The sequence below is a fragment of the Typha angustifolia genome, chromosome 15 (genome assembly GCF_048772165.1).
Source record: "Typha angustifolia cultivar Huaian chromosome 15, ASM4877216v1, whole genome shotgun sequence".
NCBI classification, from domain to species: Eukaryota; Viridiplantae; Streptophyta; class Magnoliopsida; order Poales; family Typhaceae; genus Typha; species Typha angustifolia.
The window spans coordinates 16881088-16902381 of NC_133253.1; the positions used below are offsets into that span (position 1 = coordinate 16881088).

The 21294-nt window shown below is 39.8% G+C and overlaps 4 protein-coding genes across 7 annotated transcripts; 2 read left to right on the plus strand and 2 right to left on the minus strand.

Annotated features, from left to right (window-relative positions):
- The first annotated feature begins 4723 nt into the window (after nt 1-4723).
- Nucleotides 4724-7890, plus strand: LOC140777401 (hydroxycinnamoyltransferase-like). The gene is made up of 2 exons (XM_073121481.1): nt 4724-5279; nt 6834-7890. The coding sequence occupies exons 1-2, from the start codon at nt 4872-4874 to the stop codon at nt 7728-7730; spliced, it is 1305 nt and encodes a 434-aa protein (XP_072977582.1). The 5' UTR covers nt 4724-4871; the 3' UTR covers nt 7731-7890.
- Nucleotides 7891-8042: 152 nt separating this feature from the next.
- Nucleotides 8043-13641, plus strand: LOC140777402 (uncharacterized). Of its 4 annotated transcripts, none has more exons than XM_073121482.1 (2): nt 8043-11034; nt 11303-13641. In XM_073121482.1, exon 1 carries the CDS (start codon nt 9299-9301, stop codon nt 9650-9652), a length of 354 nt encoding a protein of 117 aa, XP_072977583.1. In that variant the 5' UTR covers nt 8043-9298; the 3' UTR covers nt 9653-11034; nt 11303-13641. The 4 variants fall into 4 exon arrangements, with proteins under 4 accessions (XP_072977583.1, XP_072977584.1, XP_072977585.1 ...); XM_073121483.1 differs by having other exon boundaries at nt 8043-9726; XM_073121484.1 differs by having other exon boundaries at nt 8043-9726; nt 13234-13641.
- Nucleotides 13642-13952: 311 nt separating this feature from the next.
- LOC140778826 (hydrophobic protein OSR8-like) lies at nt 13953-14592 on the minus strand. The gene is made up of 2 exons (XM_073123697.1): nt 14400-14592; nt 13953-14274 (listed from the first exon to the last, which is right to left on the minus strand). Exons 1-2 carry the CDS (start codon nt 14484-14486, stop codon nt 14140-14142), a joined length of 222 nt encoding a protein of 73 aa, XP_072979798.1. The 5' UTR covers nt 14487-14592; the 3' UTR covers nt 13953-14139.
- Nucleotides 14593-16949: 2357 nt separating this feature from the next.
- Nucleotides 16950-19507, minus strand: LOC140779617 (uncharacterized). The gene is made up of 4 exons (XM_073124778.1): nt 18574-19507; nt 17782-17852; nt 17459-17687; nt 16950-17327 (listed from the first exon to the last, which is right to left on the minus strand). The coding sequence occupies exons 1-4, from the start codon at nt 18700-18702 to the stop codon at nt 17136-17138; spliced, it is 621 nt and encodes a 206-aa protein (XP_072980879.1). The 5' UTR covers nt 18703-19507; the 3' UTR covers nt 16950-17135.
- Between the last annotated feature and the right edge of the window lie 1787 nt (nt 19508-21294).

Below are 21294 nucleotides of genomic sequence, written 5' to 3' on the forward strand. Positions count from 1 at the left end.
TTACACTTGAATCATGACTAAAATGACGATATAGTCCATTAACTGTTCAAAGTTGTTGTATATTAATGCATCCTACTGTTATTCCAAAAGTACTTTACTACCTTAATTTCTAAGAAATATTTTCTATTCAGTGAATGCATGTTCCAAACTCCACACGCATATAAAAACTTTGGACCAATTAATTATTTCTTCCTCAGAAACGAAAACAGACAACTGTATATGATTAAGATGATCCACAAACAACAGGCCTACACTTGTTATCCTCACCAACTCTTGCTTTGATTAAATCTTAATTTGCCACCTATATATAATTAATACAAGTTTGTGGGCCCCCTCTTAATTATTTCTTAACACGTCTACCTACCAGCGAAGTAGAAAAATACAAGTCACGAGGAAGTATAATAATATTACGGCATTGGTTAATTATATACTACCAAAAAACCAAAGCACTGGACGAAATTTAGGATTAATCCTATTCTCAGGGAGAGTAACTCCACTCCTTAACTATCGGAAGCAGTACGTTGCTGCGTGGAACTCGTGATGATCATGTCGTGCATGCATGTGATCGACCTGCTTCGAGGTAGTACGCTGCACAACAATCTACGTCAAAAAAAATTGGTTAGTAATTTAATGATTTGGCTTAACGGTTCAAAAGTGTAACTAACGGCTTAATAGTGCGATTTGATTTGGAGATGTAACTCGACAGCATGACAGTTTGGAGTAAGATTTAGCGGTGTTTAATTCAGAGTAATTGTGTTGGGCGAGGCACGTGACTTAAAGTCTAAACTAGACAACTTACAGTACTAATTAAAAAACTTGGTGAGATCTAAGTGCCTCTGAATCTAGAAAGAGTTGATCATTTATCTGACTTATATCTACCCTTCGATTTATGAATGATATTAAAAAAACGTTATGGTTCCTTGGATCGATCTTTGGCACAGATTCAAATCTAACAGCAGTTCTCTAATCCTTGGTTGAAAGTTGAAACTACTACATAATTTATAGAATCGAATGAAACTATTAGTTACTATACAGGAAGTAACAGCAACTCTTCACCTTCTCGATCAGCAGTGTGAAATAATAGACCACGACGAAGTGCTGAAAGTAAGAAGCCAAAAGAGAATAGAGTTTTGGGAAGATTCACCGATCGTCCGGGAGGAGACTAGCTAGCTATTGCTGGTAGCCATTGCCATCAACTCAAGCACATGAGATAAATGACTTTTAAAGGAGGGAGATAGAAGGAGACCCGCCCTTGAAAGGATGGCTTCGTCAATAGGTAACATTAAATGGTAGGTATATTACCCCTGCACGATGAGACTTATTGTTGATTGTCATAGTAATAGGAATATATCGAACAAAGAGTCACGGGAGCTAAAACACAGCGATCGCTTTTACAGCTCTGCAGTTTAGCTTTCTTTTATGAAGATTATGAACATATGAAACATGACAGGCCAGAAGACTAAGCTAAAATTATTCCTCCAAAAAAAGGTTTAGCTTTCTTATTATCACTAAGTGGGGGATAAAATTTTAAAAAAATAATAGAAAAGACCAAATATGAAAGGGAAAACAAAGATGGTTTGACTCACAAATACAAAAAAAACACTTATTTTAGTGTAAATTGTAAATATAGTAGATAGCGATATATTAGGCATGAGAACTATGACGTTGCATAATTATAGGGATTGGTTCTATATATATATATAGATAAAAGCATCTTATTGTATAGGATCATGAAGAACTATTCTGTATTGTTTATATAAAGAGAATTACACCGCTGAGGGGATTTGGCGGCTAATAGTTTTTCTTACTCAAATCACCCAAATTATTATGAAAAGGCGACTTAACTATATGGATTCTCTTGCATGAAGCAAAGATAAATCTAATTATAGATCAAATACTAGTAGTATTCTACTTTAGTCAAAAAAAAAAAGGGTAAAAGCCATTTAAAAAAAAAAGTAAAAGGGAAGGCGAGAATATATTATAATTCAGACGTACTTTTAGGCTTTTTTAATTAAAGTACTGCTTTAAAAATTTTATTATGGAATTACAGTACGATTTAAACTATTTTTAAAACAAATATAATTTTTATCAGCTCCGCACAGTATAAAAAATTGGTTAAATTTCTAATATTATAAAACTTCTTATTTTCTATGAAGTGATTTATGGAAACTAATCTATTAGTAAATGAACATTATAAATCGATGAATATAAATGAATGCATAAATGAACACTTGAGAATTTCGTGAATGAAAATAAGATAAGGTTTACTTATAGATCGATATTGAGTTTACTCTCGGAAAGAGATATTTATTTGTTACGATCTATGAGTTTTATTATATTAAAAAATTTATAAATTTATTAAGAATCAATTAAATTCACGGGGACATTAGGCTCGATTGATTAAATTTATTTATTTTTTAATTATTTTATAATATAAGTCTTTTTGACAAGTCTAGTTTAATCATATGAGCTATTTAAGACAAGTCCAAATAAATCATAACAGTTCTTAAGGTAAGTCTAGTTAAGTCAAGTAAGATTTTAAGGCAAGTCCAGTTAAGTTATGTAAGCTTTTAAGGCAAGTCCTAATTCGAGTTGTGTCAACTTTTAGGGCTAATCCTAATGGGACTCATTGTAACCGACCTCTATATAGAGGGGTTAGACTCATTTGTTAAGCAAGTATATAAGTAAGTATTGAGAATTAATTGAGTTTAATTATTTTCTTATTATCATATTTATCGTTTTATCGTAATCGTTATATCGTTTTTATCTTTTTAGGAGTAAAACATAGCATTTGTTAGAACATCCAAAGCTTTCAACCCTAGCCACAATCTTCCTCCAGCAGCCACCCTATCCTACAGTCATCCACCGCCACCCTTGGCCGTCCGCCACTCTCTGATGACTGTCGCAACATCAAATATTTACTGTTTTGCCATCTTCTGATCTATCTCCACTGTTTTATTTTTAACTTTTTATACTGATATTTAATTTAGGTAAAACTAGAGCCATTAGAATCCTAACTCAATAGGCTACTACCATCTAAATTTTTATAATTTTATTATGTTCAAATTATTTTAAATTTGGTTTGTAACAGATCAGCTCATATCATGATTAGCTGTAATTTCTTGAGATGGTAACACTATTTCGAAATGACTATATGAACAAGATTACGAGATTGAGATTTACTTAATATTTTCAACATTATTCCGATCTAGATTACAATTCACTTGCAATATGGGACTTTTTTTTTTCTTGCCTTATAGAGTATAATTGATAGTATTGTTATGATCCGATTACATGGATTAAGTCAATCGGGTCGGTTAAGTTAACTTAAGTCAAATTGAGTTAATTAGTTAGTTTTATCTTATTATTTTAATTTTTAAATAAATTAGTTAATCCGTATATGGATTTGATTTTTTTTGGAATTTTTACTTTTATAAATAGGAGTAGACATGCATTAATAATTATTGATCATTGAATAAATCTGAGTTAGATTGCGTTTATATTTCTTGGAGTAGATCACAACCATACAAATATTCTAATCTTTCAAACCCTATCCATTTACACCTCCACCAATAGTCTATACTATTTTAATCATAACTTTTCATCCGGATATCCGATTGACTTCATTTTAAAGCTATTAAATCTAAAATTTTCGAGGTTAACTACTTATTAAAATATTCAGATTCATCGTAAGGAGGAATTGCTTCAGATACGGTCCGTAACAAATAGTAGATATTTTATTTTTTAATTTATTTTTTGATGTAGCTATATATACATATCACGACTTTGAGATGTATCAGTGAGATTAATCTCTTTTCCTCTTCCCTTCACTCAATTGTCTTAATCTTAGTACAAACATAGTACTTTCGTAATTAATTTTCGCGTTAACGTGTACCTTTGGTAGAAAAAAGAAAACTCCTTGGAATTTCGATACTTTTCCCACGACAGATGGCCGAAGTCTATATCATAAAAGCATTGTTTTCCAAAACATGTTTGGAATTGAGTAGATTTTCTACCGAGCGATGAACACGAGGCAGTTTTATGTCATCCCTACCCATCTAATTAAACTTTTTACGATTCATTATGACGACTTATCCGAATAAGATATTTTATTATAGAGTTACCAAGTATTCATATTGGGATCAATTAGTTCTAAGTTAGTTTAACCTACGGAGGGCGGTTTTCGGACAGACTAATTATTCTTTTTTTCTAATTTTTTTTAAATCGGCCAGATTAATTCGCGTCATTCAACGTGGCATAGTCTACAGTTTGCTACGTGGTCCGTACAAAAGGGTTGTTAGCCATTCCCACAAACGGCCGCGTTGACAGCAGAAGAGCGAACCCGCCGTTTGAGTTGACGGGGCAACGCGTCGGTTCCGTCCCGTTAGTCGTAGGACAGAGTGACGTCACCCTTTCGCCTCGGACAGCTAATATCGATCTAGATGCTGCGCCCGTTTTTGGACAAGTAATCCCCGATCTCCCAATCGTGGCCGTTCACATTCAACGTTAAAATTCGCGCAAGCAGCATGATCAAATGTCCAGAGGCAGAAATTAGCGGAAGATTAAATCTGGTCACCGCTCCACCAACCCCCTGTTCGGCTCCACCCCTTCCCGCGTCTCGCATCCTGCCACGTGTCTCCACGTTTGCTCCGAATACACAAATTCCCCATCTCAACAACTCTCCTCCACCGCAACTTCTTGTATAAATTCCCATCCCGGGCCATTCCCTCACCAGCTCTCCACCAAGAGCTATCCTATTGTTTTGTTTTTTTTCCCACTTAAACCCCATCTCCCCTCTCCTTCCCCCTTTCTACGGTCTTGATTCGTTGATCTGGTCAGCAACCCATAGATCGGACGGGCCGGAAGCCACGATGCCAATCAGCGTGCGGCAATCGACGATGGTGGAGCCGGCGGAGCCGACCCCAAGGCGCCGGCTCTGGAACTCGAATCTGGATCTGGTGGTGCCGCGCTTCCACACGCCGAGCGTGTACTTCTATCGCCCCACTGGCTCCCCCGACTTCTTCGATGCGGCGGTGCTGAAGTCGGCGCTGGCTCGAGCCCTCGTGCCGTTCTACCCCATGGCCGGGAGGCTCGCGCGCGACGAGGACGGCCGGATCGAGATCGATTGTAACGGCGCCGGGGTGCTCTTCGTGGAGGCTGATTCGGATTCGACGGTGGACGATTTCGGAGATTTCGCGCCCACCATGAAGCTCAAGCAGCTCATCCCTACGGTCGATTACACCGACGACATATCGACTTACCCCTTGCTCGTCCTCCAGGTACCGCGCTCTCTCTCTCTCTCTCTCTCTCTCTCTCTCTCTCTCTCTTCAGATCTCAAATGGATATTTTCTTTTCAAAAAAAGAAGAAGTCGATGCTTCCTTGATTTGGACGGATGCTGGTGTTACATAATTTTAGGGGTAAAGTTACCGCATGTAGGATTATTATTTTTTTCTTGTTGGAGTCAATGATAAGGCATTGGTGAGAAGCAGGTAAGGTAGCAGTGTCAAAGCTGGTGGTATGACAATCTCATGTATTTAAGAATTTCTTTTTATATATTTTAGGAGAAACTTGTGGTGAGAAAACCATATATGGCCCAGCCATTTTAACTCAAACGCATCATATGTGAAGCTTATTGATTGCTTTGACTCCGTCAAACAACCTCTTGCCCAATTGTACTTTCCAAAATATCCCAATAGCTGCCGGTCTTGACTAAAGACGGAACTTTAGGAGTCCTCCAGAATTACCTTTGCTCTGCTTGCTGCTAATGCCATATCATCATCACTAAGACGGCCTTTGCTAGTCTGCATCATACGAATCTACTGGTTGAATGTTGATACATGTCTAGCTGTTTCTATATACATTTGGTTATGTTGGATTATCTTATATGGTGTAAGTTTGCATCTGGTTTGAGTATATTTTCTAAAGAATTATCGAAGAAAAAATCCGTTAATAGTTGTCTTGTTAGGTTTGGCCAACTAGACATTGGATTATAATTATTTAAGTCCATCGATTCCACTCAAGACAACACCTAGTGGACCTTTTCTTTTCTCGAAACTGAAACTGATATGCATTAAGGTGGCCTTTGGTTCACGAGGAAGTCTTATTCATAAATTAGACTTCCTTAAACATATTTTATAATCAAAACACTTAAACACTCACTGCCGCAGCATATGCGGCGCTAAAAAATTGTGAGACATTCTAGTTCCCCATTTAAATATAAAGAAGGTTTTTTTTTTACTGTTCCTTCTTTGAGTCACAAATTACTTCTTCCTTCACTAATTAGGGCAATCCACTCACACAAATTACTGCTGCTTAGTGATAATGAATTATGAAGGTTTTATAGGCTTAACCATAGCTTTCAAGCAACGTTTCTTCTTCAAAGTTCCTTTGCCCTCTGGTTTCCTCTGGCTATGCACTGGTGTGTGCTAAGTGGATACGTCCTGTCGATCGACAGGCAACGACAGCAGGCTAGTCAATCTATTATGCAACCAACCTCTAAGCCAGCCATCATAGAGACTAGATAGGGTCCACGTGCATGCACATGCATAAGACTCGTGGGTTTTCAGCTAAGTATGCAGCGGTTGACAGCATACCTCAATCAAGTGTCCCACATGCTTCTTGGTCTCGATCCCACGTTTTGTTCACATTCTTGTTCAGCTGGCGGTGTCGGCATTCCAATTAATACATAGTTGTGGAAATGTTGTTATGTTTTATTATTAGTTATAGGCGAGATTAAACCAACGCTAATTATTTACTGGAGTAAGTACGAGATGTCGTTTTACTACACCTAATCTGAATCCACTTACCAACTCGATTCTTTCTCCTGGCACAGGTGACTCATTTCAAATGCGGTGGCGTTTCCCTCGGCGTGGGCATGCAGCACCACGTGGCAGACGGCTTCTCCGGCCTCCACTTCATCAACTCCTGGTCCGACGTGGCCCACGGCCTCCCCATCGCCGTCCCGCCGTTCATCGACCGCACCCTCATCCGCGCACGTGACCCTCCTACCCCCTCCTTTCCCCACGTGGAGTACCACCCCCCTCCCTCCATGCAGGTAACCACTCCCCCCTCTACCACCACCACTACGACCAAAGCCTCTTCCCCCTCCACCGCGGTGAGCATCTTTAAGCTCAGCTGCTCCCACCTCAGCCTCCTTCGGAAGAAGCTCCCCCACGATTCCCCCCGCTTCACCACCTACGCCCTCCTCGCCGCGCACGTGTGGCGCTGCGCGTGCCTCGCTCGCGGCCTTCCCGATGACCAGATGACCAAGATGTACATCGCCACCGACGGCCGCCAGCGCATTCGGCCGCCGCTCCCGGAGGGGTACTTCGGGAACGTCATATTCACCGCGACCCCAATCGCCTCGGCGAGGGAGGTGATCGGCGGCGGCGCTCCGGGGAAGATCCAGGTGGCGCTGTCGAGGATGGACGAGCCGTACCTGAAGTCGGCGCTTGATTACTTAGAGGTGCAGGCCGACCTGACCGCGCTGGTGAGAGGGGCCCACACGTTCAGGTGCCCGAATCTCGGGTTGACGAGCTGGGCCCGGTTACCGATCTATGATGCCGATTTCGGGTGGGGGAAACCCATCTATATGGGACCCGGTTCGATCGCGTACGAGGGATTGGCCTTTGTGCTGCCGAGCCCGAACGGGGATGGGAGCCTCTCCTTGGCGATCTCGTTGCAGGCGGAGCATATGGAGAAGTTCCGGAAGCTTATCTATGACATTTAGACTGGGGTGGACGTGGTTGTTGGTATCCTATTCTTAACATTTTATTAAGCAATGAATAATCAAGAGAACTAGGACAATTGGACATTTGAGTGGTGTTTACGTTTTTCTAAATTTTTTCTTGAAGTAAATTTGTGACTAATCCTCCTGCTTTTGTTGCTTAGATTTTTCTTTTCCCTGAGACTTTTGATTCTGTATATGTTGCTATAGTTTTAATGAGCACAAGATATAACAAGGGACTAGGATCAGAGGTGGATAAGTACTCAATTGAAGCAGCCATGTCATATTGACTAGGGCTGTCAAAATAAATAAGTGACTCGGGTTTGGCTCGATTGAAGTTTAAGTTGGGCCTGCTCTGGCTAGAGCTGACTGAGCTCGAGCTAGATTAGATTAGGAAGACTTAAAATAAATTTTAAGTTGAACTTGAGCTGACTAGGCTTGATATATAAGAAATTTTTAAATTGGAAATTTTGGCCTTAGCTCATGTCTCAATTCTAAAATATAGTCCCTCAAACTCTCCCTAGCTCTCCTTTAGTTCTCACTCTTTCGGTTGCTTCAATCCTCTTCCTCCTTGTTTAGGTGAGGCTGCCACCTCTTCCTCTGCCCTGGAGCATTGCCATAGGATCCCTCTCCTCCCTTGCAACCGTCGCCGCCAAGGTCAACAATGAGTTCAGGATCTAGAAATTTGTGAGGAGATGAGGCAAGGACGTTGCGGCTGATGTCGCCGACGTCCTCCTTGCCTGCCTCTTGCTTGCCCTCTAGAGGAGGATTTGGCAGCGGCGCTCCTTCTCGATCCGATAGCCCGATAAGGAGCGGGAGATTTTGTTGCCGAGCTTAAGTCGGAGCCGGATCTTGGGGCTCATTTATACCCCCTAATAACGACCATTATTGGAGCACCGATACGGCTGCTTGCGTGTCTCATTAGATCACTTTTTGGTTGTTGGTTGAAGTAGTCAGAGTTTGGTAAAAGCTGAAATTGGTCTAGGATGGTGACGCATGGTAGTTGGGCCTTTGTCTTTGGTCTAGCTCACCTACCATCCGTCCACTTCTTATGGATATTTAGATTATTTTATTTTGGGGCCGAATCAAGAGTCAAGACAGGACTCATTTGTGAGAGAAAATTAAACAAAGAAATCCAGTAGACAAATGAAAACATCTGATCTCCATGTTAAGTTCGTTTTAGAGATGGCTAGATTGTGAAAGAACTGTAACGTATAGCATTGCTGTAACGTATAGCAACGAAGGATATCAAATAAGAGATGAACCTGAAGCATTTACAACTCTCGTTACAAAATAAAATAAAGATAGATGAAAATATGGGTTATGATTTGGCGTTGATCGATCTGGCCAAGCTATGGGATGCGCACGTCTTACAACTCGATGTATTTCTTTTGAGATTAGAGTCAGAAAAATACAGGATTATAATAATATATATATATATATATATATTTTTTTTTTTTTGAACTAGAACACGTAATTGATCCGGTTTCCAGATGACCTCAACCTGGTCCGGCCCGGCTCGACTCAATTGGAAATGTGGGTTTAGATCCCCAACTTGAATCGGACCCCAGATGGAGTGGGAGGACGAGTGGTTCGCCGCCGACAAACTCCAACACTTCCTCGCTTGCTTCCTCATCACCCTCCTCGTCGCTTCCCTCGCCGCGCGAAGCCGCCACCTCTTCCTCCGCCGCCGGAGCATCGCCATAGGATCCCTCTCCTCCCTCGCAGCCGGCGCCGCCAAGGAGGTCGGCGACGAGATCGGGATCTGGAGATCCGCAGGGGGATCAGGCAAGGACGCCGCGGCCGATATCGCCGGCGTCCTCCTTGCCTGCCTCTTGCTTGCCCTCTCGAGGAGGATTTGGCGGCGGCGGCGCTCCTCCTCGATCCGGGAGCCCGATAAGGATCGGGAGATTTCTATGGTCTGAGAGGTGCAATTAGGTCTTAGAAAATTGGAAAATTTCGGCATTGTCGCGCAAGGAGTTCATCTCACGAGAATATGGTAAAATTTCATTTCAAAATGTACTTATTTTTGCGGAAGAATATAAAAATCAATTTTCTGCTTACAGTTTCATGGTGGGATTATGCGGCAAATCTTTTCTTTGGGTATAAACGTAGGTATATAAATTTTCTTTAAAGAAATGAAATCCACCCAAAGGTTTCCAAAACACTAGGAATTGATAATATATTTCTTCTTTGGTTTTAGAGCTATCAAGCTGACGCTTTCCATTTTGTTTGGCTGATGACTATTCTCTAGTCGAGAATAATCTATTTCTTGGGACATAGATGTCTTGCTCTTTTGTCACCAAACATTACGAGCCTTGTGGGAAATTTCTTGTAACTTTCGGCTGATGAATTAGAATTGAAGGAACACCAGTGGTTGGTGGAGAAATTTTGGCTTTCGGATGGTAGAAGTAGGTACTTATCCAATAACATGAAGTTTCAACTTAGAAGTGTTCCAAAGAGATGATCAACTTCACTGTCACTGGCAGTAGTTTAGTGGGTGTTACTGATTTCTTGTGGTGTTCACCATGGAGAGAAGAAAAAATAAAGAGTTTAACTTGGAATATGGTTCAACCTTTCAAAGCCTCCTTTCCCAATTTTTTTGTTGTCTTTGTGGAAATGTCTCTTTCTCATCTAAACTTAAGGGCTTCTGCACAGACTTTGTATGTTAGAAAAGAGAGTAACTGATAGACTGATATTTTTTTCTTCACTAAGTATTCTTCTAGAGGAGAAAGTATATTGTTTGCACGTAGAAGTGTTCCAAAGAGATGATCAACTTCACTGTCACTGGCAGTAGTTTAGTGGGTGTTACTGATTTCTTGTGGTGTTCAGCATGGAGAGAAGAAAAAAATAAAGAGTTTAACTTGGAATATGGTTCAACCTTTCAAAGCCTCCTTTCCCAATCTAGTTATTGTCTTTGTGGAAATGTCTCTTTCCCATCTAAACTTAAGGACTTCTGCATGGACGTTGTATGTTAGAAAATAGAGTAACTGATAGACTGATATTTTTTACTTCACTAAGTATTCTTCTAGAGGAGAAAGTATATTGTTTTCATTTTCCTGCTATTGTCTCATTCGCATACTGGAAATTTTGGTAAACTTAAGGACTTCTGCATGGACTTTGTATGTTAGAAAAGAGAGTAATTGATAGACTGATATTTTTTTCTTCACTAAGTATTCTTGTAGGGGAGAAAGTATATTGTTTTCATTTTCCTGCTATTGTCTCATTCGCATACTGGAAATTTTGGTAAAGGAGATAGACAGGAGAAAAGGATTGATGAGGAGCATGTAGAGACTTATGTCTTGAGGTATTGAGAATTCCCAGTGCCACATACATCTTTCTTTAATCTCTCTGAGATATTAAGTAAATAAGAAGACTTTCTTGAATAAGGTGCTGGAATTCTGTCTAATTTTTCTTACCATAGAAAGAGACTAATAGCCTTTTCTAACATCTAAAATTGTAGTTAGGGAAACTATAGCTGTATCCTCATTATTAGTTTTCTTGAATTATTGCACCACTTGGTTTTGGTGTACTGTCAAAACAGGGTCATCTTAGTGATTAAATATGTTTTTCAGGAGATAAGGGAAAGAGGAAAAGAAAAAGGAAAGCTGAACATTTGTGCTTACCAAAATATGCCCTTTCATGAGGACTAGATAGTAAAGAGAAGCTAAAGATCAACTGATCAACAATCCTTTGTTTAATATTTCATTGTTAACAAAATTTTCCATGGAAAAGGAAATTGTTTTAAGTTTCCTGAAGTTATCTGAATTAGATGTACTAAAATTAGTTATTATAGAAGATGTTACTTTAGAATGGAAGAAAAATCTTATCAATAGAGTTTCAAATGGTGGATATCGTTCAGTTGATCTAGCTTCCATCCTAGTTAGCTAAATCTAAATATATATGTGTGTGTGTGTGTGTGGCTTGTATCTCAAGATGGATATGCATTGCAGTGTTATTTGGATATAGACACAGGTGCAAGAATTTATCCAAATATAGTCATTTGTCCTTCCATATTAAAATATAAAATAGTAAACTAAGAACAGACTAACTTCAAATTCCCTCTTTCTTCAGAATACTGATCTATTACTGATGCTTTTGTTAAGTTTTATACAAATTTATGCAAGTTTGTGAACCCTGTGGACTACTCGAAATTGTGGCCTAGCCTCCCTGCTTTGTATTAGTTGCCATAATGGCCTCACAAAAAGCCCTTCAGTGAGGCAGAAACTAAGTCTGGTCTATGCCGGCGGCGAGTAAAGCTCTCGAGTCGAACGGTTTTCAGTCTGAGATTTTTTAAATTTTTTGGGATATTGTTTGGAATGATTTTAAAAGCTTTTCAATCCTCGGCACCTTCCCTCCCTGCTGGAACCACATTTTTTATTGGTTTTATCCAGGAAAGGCCCAATTTAACCAAGGTCACGGACTACAAACTGATTTCCCTTTTATAACCCGGGTGCACTGGGTCTTAAGCTAAAATCTTGGCCGAAAGACTGAAAATTCATCTGCTAGACATCATGAGTCTGATCAATCAGCACATTCATGACAATATTTTCATTGCTCAAGAGATTCTCCACAGTATTTACAAATAGAAAAGATTTGTGAATCACTTGATGATATAGTTCTTGGATTGCTATTAAGAATGCTTTACTTAATATGAATTTTCCTATTAATTTAATTAAATGGATTGGGCTTTGTATTACCTCAGTTTCTTATGCTACCCTTATTGATGGTAAGACATCTGGTTGGCTTCCTAGCTCTTGTGGTATTTGCGACGGGCCCCCCTCGTCTCCTTACATCTATAATAAAGATGATTTTAATCCGAGTCCTAAGTTGCATTCGAATGACCTGTTAATTTTCATATAGCTGATGGAGGTTTAGAGGATTTTTCTCTAAAATTACCTTACCAAAATCTCAGTATTAATCCTTCAAGTCGGAAGGGTATATTCCTCCCTCGGTTAATCGGGCTAAGGCGAGGGCTGATCCTGAGACGAGGACATGAACCATTTCTCTCTCACTTAGGGCAGGCCTGGATAGTTGGATCTGGTCCCTCCACTCCTCGGGTCAGCCCACGTTGAATTCCCTTTATATCTATCACATGTTAAGTAAATCTGAACACCTACCATCCTCTCCTCTCGGAAGGGATGGAATGGAAGGCCAAATGGCATAGAATTCCCACTGGACCTGTCGAGTTTGTGGTCTTTCTTGTTCTTGGCAATGCAAGCGGGCTATGTGGGCTGCAATTTACTCTACTCGGCCTATCAGATCCCTAAATCCCTCGTGGGCCAAGAGAGCTTGGATTAGCCTGGACGCTGGGGGCTAATAATTAGCAAAAGGACTTAATGCATGCAACTATTGTGGTCACTTTATGATGGATCTGGAAACACTGCCCCCATTAATTTCCAGAAGGAAGACGTTTGCATTGTGCTATTTAAGCTGGGAAGTTGGAACTTTTTTTTTTATATATAATTTTTTTGGTGCACACTAATTAATTTTAGTCTTGTGTTAGGTTTTTGCAGAGTGTTCCAAGGGCATGTCTTAGTTCTTAGTTCTGTTTGCATCATGGGCTCATGGCATTAGAAGGAAGGGGGACTGGAAATGAGATTTGCCTATTAGATTTTATGTAATACGTGAGAAGGTTAATCTGATACAGCAATGATCTTGGCTAGGTTTCCTTGATGAATTGTGGTTAAAGAGGCTTCTTCCTCTGAATGGCTTCCATTCTTAGAAAAGAAAAACACGCAGAGTCGCAGACCAGATCAATGGAGGTGCCGAGTTACAGGAAAAGAGAGCATATTATCTTTGGTATATCATATCTAATATATTTTTGTTCCCTCTTGAACTCAAAATTTGTTGATGGATCAATTGGCCATGAATTATATACACGTTTTAACTCTGTAAAATGAAACTCAAAGAAGATCAGGATCTTGGAAATTTATATTCATCCATTCATTCATTCTTCTTCTTCTTCTTTCAATGTTTTGTCCATAGAGTTGACTACCTTAGTACAATTTTGGCTCATGTGATGAAGGATAAGTGGATAACGAGTCTAGAACTGGGAGTTAATTCAGATAAAAAAGAAAAGAAAAGAAAAGAAGAAAGGATAGAGGGGAAAGATGTCAGAACTTTTAAGCATTCCAAAAGTAAAGAGCTTCATTGTTTCATCTTGGATTTTTCTTATAATAGCCCATCTATCTTAGTGACTACAAATATCCAAAACGCATCATATTCGAGCATTGTAACATAAGCTTCTTGAGCACAAACGAGTCAAACATCCAATCGACAAATTTAAAGTACACAAACCAAAAGGATTACCTTCTCAATATTTCCAATTAACCAAAATACATAATTCATGCGACGCGGTAAATAAACACAGGAATAATTCATGGATGGAGAAGAGGGATCTGGGAGCGGATCACGCCACGACCACGTAGTAGTCAGATTCCCTCCGGAAGCGGTCGGGATCGACGGCCACGATCACGTAGAGGGCGTAGATTATGCCAGGGATGTAACCGAGGATGGTGAGCACCAAGCAGATGCAGAACTCCAACTGTCGATCAAAAGAAAGAAAAATAAAAGCACGAAGAAATTTCTCAGTCTACCCTGGAATTACTCGCAAATAGTGGATGAAGAAGAAGAAGAAGAAGAAGAAGAAGAAGAAGAGAGGGGTCGTACGCTGCAGCAGCCATGGCGGAAGAAGACGCCGAGAGGAGGGAGGAGTATGGCGCAGAGGATCTCGAGGAAGATGCAACACAAACCCATCCCTTTGGTTTGCTCTTGGAGCGGCGAATTCTTCTCCACGAAGTTTACGGAGTCTGCGATTGATTGGATCGGATGCAAAGGTCGGAGGAAAAGGGATCTGGGTGGGGATTATGGTTTGGTGGGTCCCGCGTGTGAGGACGCGTGGCGTTTTCTGACTAACAGCCCCGAGGGCCGGGGGCTCTTCTTTGGGCTACATCATTTTAATGGTTAAGGATACACGATGCGATTGAGGCAAACTTGGAAAGATCGAGCTGTTGCCTTGATAAGGCTGTTGCAATTTATTCATGATGTATGATTGCAGCCGCAAGGGTTAGCCGTTAGCACATAATTGATACCCTCACCTCAGCTAATTTAGGATGGGTATCAATGATGTGCTAACGGCTAACCCTTGCGCTGCAATCATAAACATCATGAATAAATTGCGACAGTGGAGGATAGGTGTCTAATCCTGCTAAATAACTGGAATTTCTCTTTTCCTTGAGTATTTGATTAATTACTATATGCCATAGTCTTTACCGTTTAGTAAATCCCAAATTGAAGATTCAGGAGAAATCATATGTTGTTAGCTATAGTTTGCATATAGAATATATATTTTCAGAATTTTCTGATATTTTATCAGTCTCTTTTATCTCTTAAGAGGTAGAGCAAAGAAGAGATAGACATACACATCTATATTTCTTTTTTTCTTATTATTTCGAAGCACAAAAACTAGATATGTGATTGATAAAGAACTAAACCTCTCTTCTATAGATGCACTTAGATCTTACTAAATTTTTTAATACGGTCTAAACTCTAAATTATTGTACAGTCGAGTTATTGCTCCAGGCTGTTTTTTCAAACTAAGCCAAGTTGTCATTGAATTTATCTCTAATAAATTTGCTTAAAATTAGACTTTAGACTTTCTAGGGCACAATTAGGTACCCTCTCAATTTAGCCAGCCTTGCAGCTTTAGGATGTCAGAAATATAATCGTGTAACAGGTGAATCATGGCCGTGTGATACGAAAGAAGCTGGTGTTTCTATCGCCCATCTTGCACCCATTTGGGACGACTCATTTGGAGCCGTTTATAGATGGATCTGTCTACTAAGGGCAGATTTGCTATCGTGCTAGCTCTTCAACTTGAGAATCACCTCATCGTCTAGCTGGGGGGTCTCCAGCTGCAAGAAGGTCTACATGGTATTCTAAAAATTGCTTCTCGAGATTGCCCACTACCTTATTGCTCCACATACGGAAAGCACTGTAGAGGGAGCATATCTTATGCATGAAGGCATGCAAGAGATTTCCGTGAGCTGCTCTGCCCCGCTATACCTCGCCAGCAATACGTTCATTGTCGTCATACTCCATCCTGAGAAGTTCCAACCTGAACGGTACTCAAGCAGCATCCGTGAACAGAAGCGGTGCTTGGTCCAAAGCAGGAGCACAACCACCACGGAAGAAGCTTAAAGTCAATCAAGCACATCTTGGAGCAGAGAAACCTTCTGGCTCTGCTTTTTCTAACAACAGGTCGCAAAAAGAGAGTCCCAAAGAAACAAGAAGCTTGGGAATCAGAACACGATCCAGAATGTGAAATGCAACAGCTCACATGACAATATGCTCTAGGAACCAAAGAAATCAGAAAAGAACACAAAACTGGGGGGTTGAAGTTGATGATGTGAATAAGTCGAATTAGCTAGATGTTTTTAGGAACCTTCAAAGATTTCTGGGTCTTTCTTATGGAAACTAGTAAGCTTCCCTGTTCTTGGGAAGAGGGTGGATCTTATAGTATTATATTATCTTACTTTTTCGCATTGTGTAGAATTAATTTTTATTAGGAAGTAGCTTTTTGATCAGTTCTCATCCTATCCTGCTTTTGATGGTTGGAACTGTGAAGTGAACTGCATGCATAGACTAGGACAACAAAAGAACTCGAGGTATGATTATTAATATCTGAAACAGAATACATAGAATTATTTCCAATAATAGATCTTGATCGGGTGCTCCACTTTTCTTCTTTCAGATCAAGGAAAGATAGCATCACAGTAAAGATTGATCAGATTGTTGCAGTTCAAAAAATCTTTCCTCAGAAATAGATCCTGTAGGACTTTTTATAAATTCAGATCTTCTGAAATGGTGTAAGAATATTTACTTACCAGCAGTGGAAAAGAAGTAAAAAAAATGACCTGAAGGCACTATCCTCTATCCTGCTGCAGGCTTAACATGTTTATCAGAGGACACTTAAGATTCAGATCTCCAGTCCTTTATCTACGAACCAATATGTTTGCTTTTTAATGCCTGCATCCTCCAAAATCTATTAATGTATTCCATTATCAATCACAAGAAATGAATGCCTACTACAAATTGCTTCATGAACCACAGGATCAATGATTATGATTGAATGATTCCTTCTCTTATCTTGATTTCTGGCTATACAATTCAAAAGAAGAAATGTTCAGCCATCATATTTACTATTTTTCAGACATTAAGTGTGAGAGACTTTGTCTTACATAGAAGAATACTACATTTATGCAATTTCATCAAGTCACATGTATGATAGGAGCAAAAGTATCCTTCAAGTTCCTTTACAACAACCTACAATTTAGAACCAAGAGGGAACTACTTCAAATGGGTGAAAGGACCGCACTCAAAACAGATGAATCTCACCCATGATAATTAAACCTTCAAAGCTACTTGATCTTGCCATGTAATCTTCCTCTTGCCTATCCTGCTTGGGTTTTTCTGTACATCTCTACAGATCGACAACTTAAGGTCACCAGAAACTGCATCTTCATCAACTGCACACCTACTTGATTTCTCAATTTTCGGAGGGGCCCAGTCCACCTGACAGTCCATTTCTTCATCATTCTGAAATCAGTAAAGAGTCGCTCGTTTACAGACATTAACCAATGTAGCAAATAAAGAGTCTAAGTTGACAGACACAACAAATGTTTCTATGCATATACTTATATTGATCATCAACGGGAGGGTGGAATTACCGGCAAAGATATCCGATTCAAGTCTAGTACCACAGCTGAGCTTGTAGATGCAGCTTCCTTTGTTCTGTGATTCTTCCTAGCTAAAGGTAGATCACCGTGAACAGTTTGATAGGATGGCTGAGAGAAGGGCGGTGATGGAGAGGGGATTCTGTATGATTTCTTCTTGATTCTGTGTTGGCTTCGCTGAGATGGATTTCCTGCTAATAATTTGTGCTTTCTTTCCAAGAATCTAAACAAAGAATTCCATTACAATTTACAAATTTAGCATTCTGCAACTATCATTGTAAAACTACGGAGGAACTATAGGAGCAAAGTGGTAATACTTGATTTCAGCCAGGAGCTTGGTTTTTTTCTGCTTTGCCTTCTCCAGCGTCTTCCTTTTTGCCTCAGTATCCTGTGAAATGAGCTAATTAGTTCAGAAACCTTAATGTTATCTGTAAATTATGATTCATTTGTTATTCAAAAAACCAATTCATTCATAGATATGTAAGAAGAGCCCACGATGTGCCCTTTCTTAAGTGAAATTTCTAGCAACTCAAGAAAAACACAAACGCAAACAACATAAATCAGTGTCCAGGATACAATTTTGGAGTAAAGCCTTGATCTCTCAAACTAAATGACCTATAGAAACCCAAAATAGTATGGAGCAAAATCCCCATATCAGTTGTCCTACATGCCAAATACAAGGGAAACAAGTACAAATCTTGGAAGAAAAAAGAAGTCTAAATTGCTAAAATTACCAAATTCACATAAACCTATCTTGCAGGAGACCCTGAAACACAAAGAATTCGAGTGCTAATAAATAGTTTACAGCAGACCCTAATAAGGATATACTAGATCACAAAAACTCATCAAGATAAAATAAGTGTCACCAGTCCTACATGCCTAAAACTAGAGAAATATGTCAAAATTTTGCAAGAGAGATCGGAGGTATCTGAAAATCACCAAAATAGGAGAAAAGCCCATCTGACTGAGACCGTGAAACGATTATACAAATAGCTAATAATCCAAGGAACAACCTTGCACAGATATAAGAGAGGATTCGCACAAACTCATCGCAGACATCTTTCACACAGATCAAAAGGAGAGATCTTAGAAAGGAGAAAAGGTCTCACCTTTAACAAGTCCTCGTAATCCTGCAAAAGACTCCGGAACTTGAACCTCGCCCTGGCCTCATCCGCAGTTGGGTGCGAAGAAGACGATGGAGAGGACTCCATGGGGACCCTTCTCGCCTTCTTCGTCATCCTCACGCCTTCTTCCAGAGGAAGAACAGGGAAAGGAAAGGAAAGGTAAAAGGCAGAAGAAGGAGGAGTATATGAAACGTGGAGGCAAGGCAAGACCCAGATGGGAACTAGACTTATTTGCCAACAAGAGGGTCATAAAGATATAGATGGAGAGAGAGAGAGAGAGAGAGAGAGAGAGAGAGAGAGAGAGAGAGAGAGAGAGAGACAGGGGGTGAGATAAGAGATAATGGAGAAATAAAGGTGGGTGGAGTGAAAGAGGTGAGAGAAAGGGGAAGGTTCCTCCCCTTGGGTTTCTCTCTCCTCTTCTTCCCCTGTGGAAGGTCTGACCAAGACAAAGAAAACTCCCAAAGAGCCCCATGTAATTCGGAAAATTGGAGACTGGAAGAAAAAACTTGGGCTGGAGAGTAGTTTTTGTTTGATGGATGGAGAGGTATGTAGAATTTCTCTTGGTGCGGGGAGTTTTGCAGAGGGGCATTTCTGGGATGTTTTGCCCCCCAAACCCCCTCTATTTTTGTTTTTGGAGAGGAAGAAGGGGTGTTTTGGTTGCAAGATAAACACCCTTCATGCCACCACCTATCTCTCTATCCCTCTCTATCCCTCTCTCTCTCTCCTCCCCCACCTCCCACCCTCTTTTGTTTTTGCTTCGCTCACACATAAATCTTGTGTCCAGCTGGGCCATCAGGAAGAGAAATGTGCAGGGAGGAATAGTCTCCATTGTGTTTCTCTATCTAACATTGGAGGATGATAGCTCTCTCACTCTCTTTTTCTCTCTCTTATCTATTTTATTCTCCTTGGTCTCTCTCTTCCACCTTTTAGATGTCTAGATGAGAGAGAGAGGAAGAGAGCTAAAAAGAAGGGCAGCAAGGAATAAATGGCTGCAGTTTTCTCTGAATGCTGCAACTGCTTATCTGTACCTTGGTTGGTCTTGTGAATTGTGATGGATGGTGTTGGTGGTGGTGGATAGATGGGACCTCTTAATTAGATTAATCATATTTATTTACTAAAATACCCCTCGTATTAGTTTTCCCTTCTTTTTTTCAGTTTAGCGGGCCCCCCCCCCCCCCCTTTCGCTTCTCCTTTTGGCCTTTTCTTTGCTTGCTTGCTTGGCATTGACCAATCCCCTCCCCAGCATGATCTTGATCTTTTTACCACACGGAAAAGAAAACAGAAAGTACTCGTAAATTTTTTTTTTAATTTTTTAAAAAATCTCTAGATTTATTATTGAAAAAACGTGAAGGCCGTGACAGAATCATGAGTATCTAATTCTACCTCTCTATAGATGAGAGCAACGCCCAACGCTCTTTGCTTTGTCCACCCATAACAACCACCACCATATGATATGGGGGGGGGGGGGTTTGCAAAAATACTAGAGCTGCTTACAACACCTAGAAGAAGACAAGGACAGTTCTGGAAGAGGTAAGGCGTTTTGAAAGGAGAGGAAAAGAATCCGAGAGTGGATTTGTTTACTGTAGCATATCATATAATGACCCTACATGAGCTACAGCAGGTCATGGGAAACCTGCAGCCATCTATACTCATGCTAGATATATCTTTCACCTGAGAATATCAAAGGATTGAAAGTTGCATATTTTCCCCTATTTTATTATATTTGGGTTTTAGGGGGAAATCTTATTTCGAGTATGTAGGAATAACATGATATTTTTATAACAGATTTTTATTATATCTATTTTTTAAGGGAGAGGCAGCAAATGTAAGATGCTTTCACAGAAGACATTCTGATACATTACACATCGGCAGGAAAAATAGCTCAGCGGTCTACGCTACTTCGACATAAGCTTTACAATAAGTTTCAGAATAAATAAGTCTACGATCCTTTGACATATCTGCACTAAAAATAGTTCTACGTTCCTTTTAACATAAGCCACTTACTTAGCTTTAACTACAACAGTACGCATTGCAATAAGAAAAACTATATATCAGGCTCTAGGGCCTAAAGAAATATATCTCAGTAAGCACAACTATAATAAATATGCAATTGCGAAAAGACCTAAGATTAGCTGGTGACTCGGATATATGGTCTTCTGCAATGCCAAAAGGCTTGAGAAAATATCTAAAATTGGAGAAAAAAAATTAGAAGTCCAAAACACTAACAAGCAGGCGACGATTATCCCAGTGGCAACTACAAGCAAAAATTGTATTGATGGAGGAGGAGATGGCGGGGCATATGGTGGTGAAAGGGAGCAGCAAGGCTAATGCCGACTTCTAATCTATTGAAGATTAGACCTTGTGGCTATGAAGAGTAGTTAAGAGGTAGTCGAGTATATATTCGATAAAACGACGATCGAGGAGGAGATAATAGAAGTGATTATTGAGCAGGTCAGATAGAGTTATTCGAGCTAACTGGACTTAAATGTTTGTTCACGACTTGACCCACTAATCACTGAGGCTATTATTGTCCACTAACATAATAGATATTGGGTTTGGATTGAATATAATTGGTCTAACATAAAAATTATATCTTATTGAATCAAATTTAATAGAATTATATGAAAATATTTTAATTATCTTTTATAGAACATACATATATATTAATATATAGTTTACTAAATATTTAATGTGGAACTAAAAAAT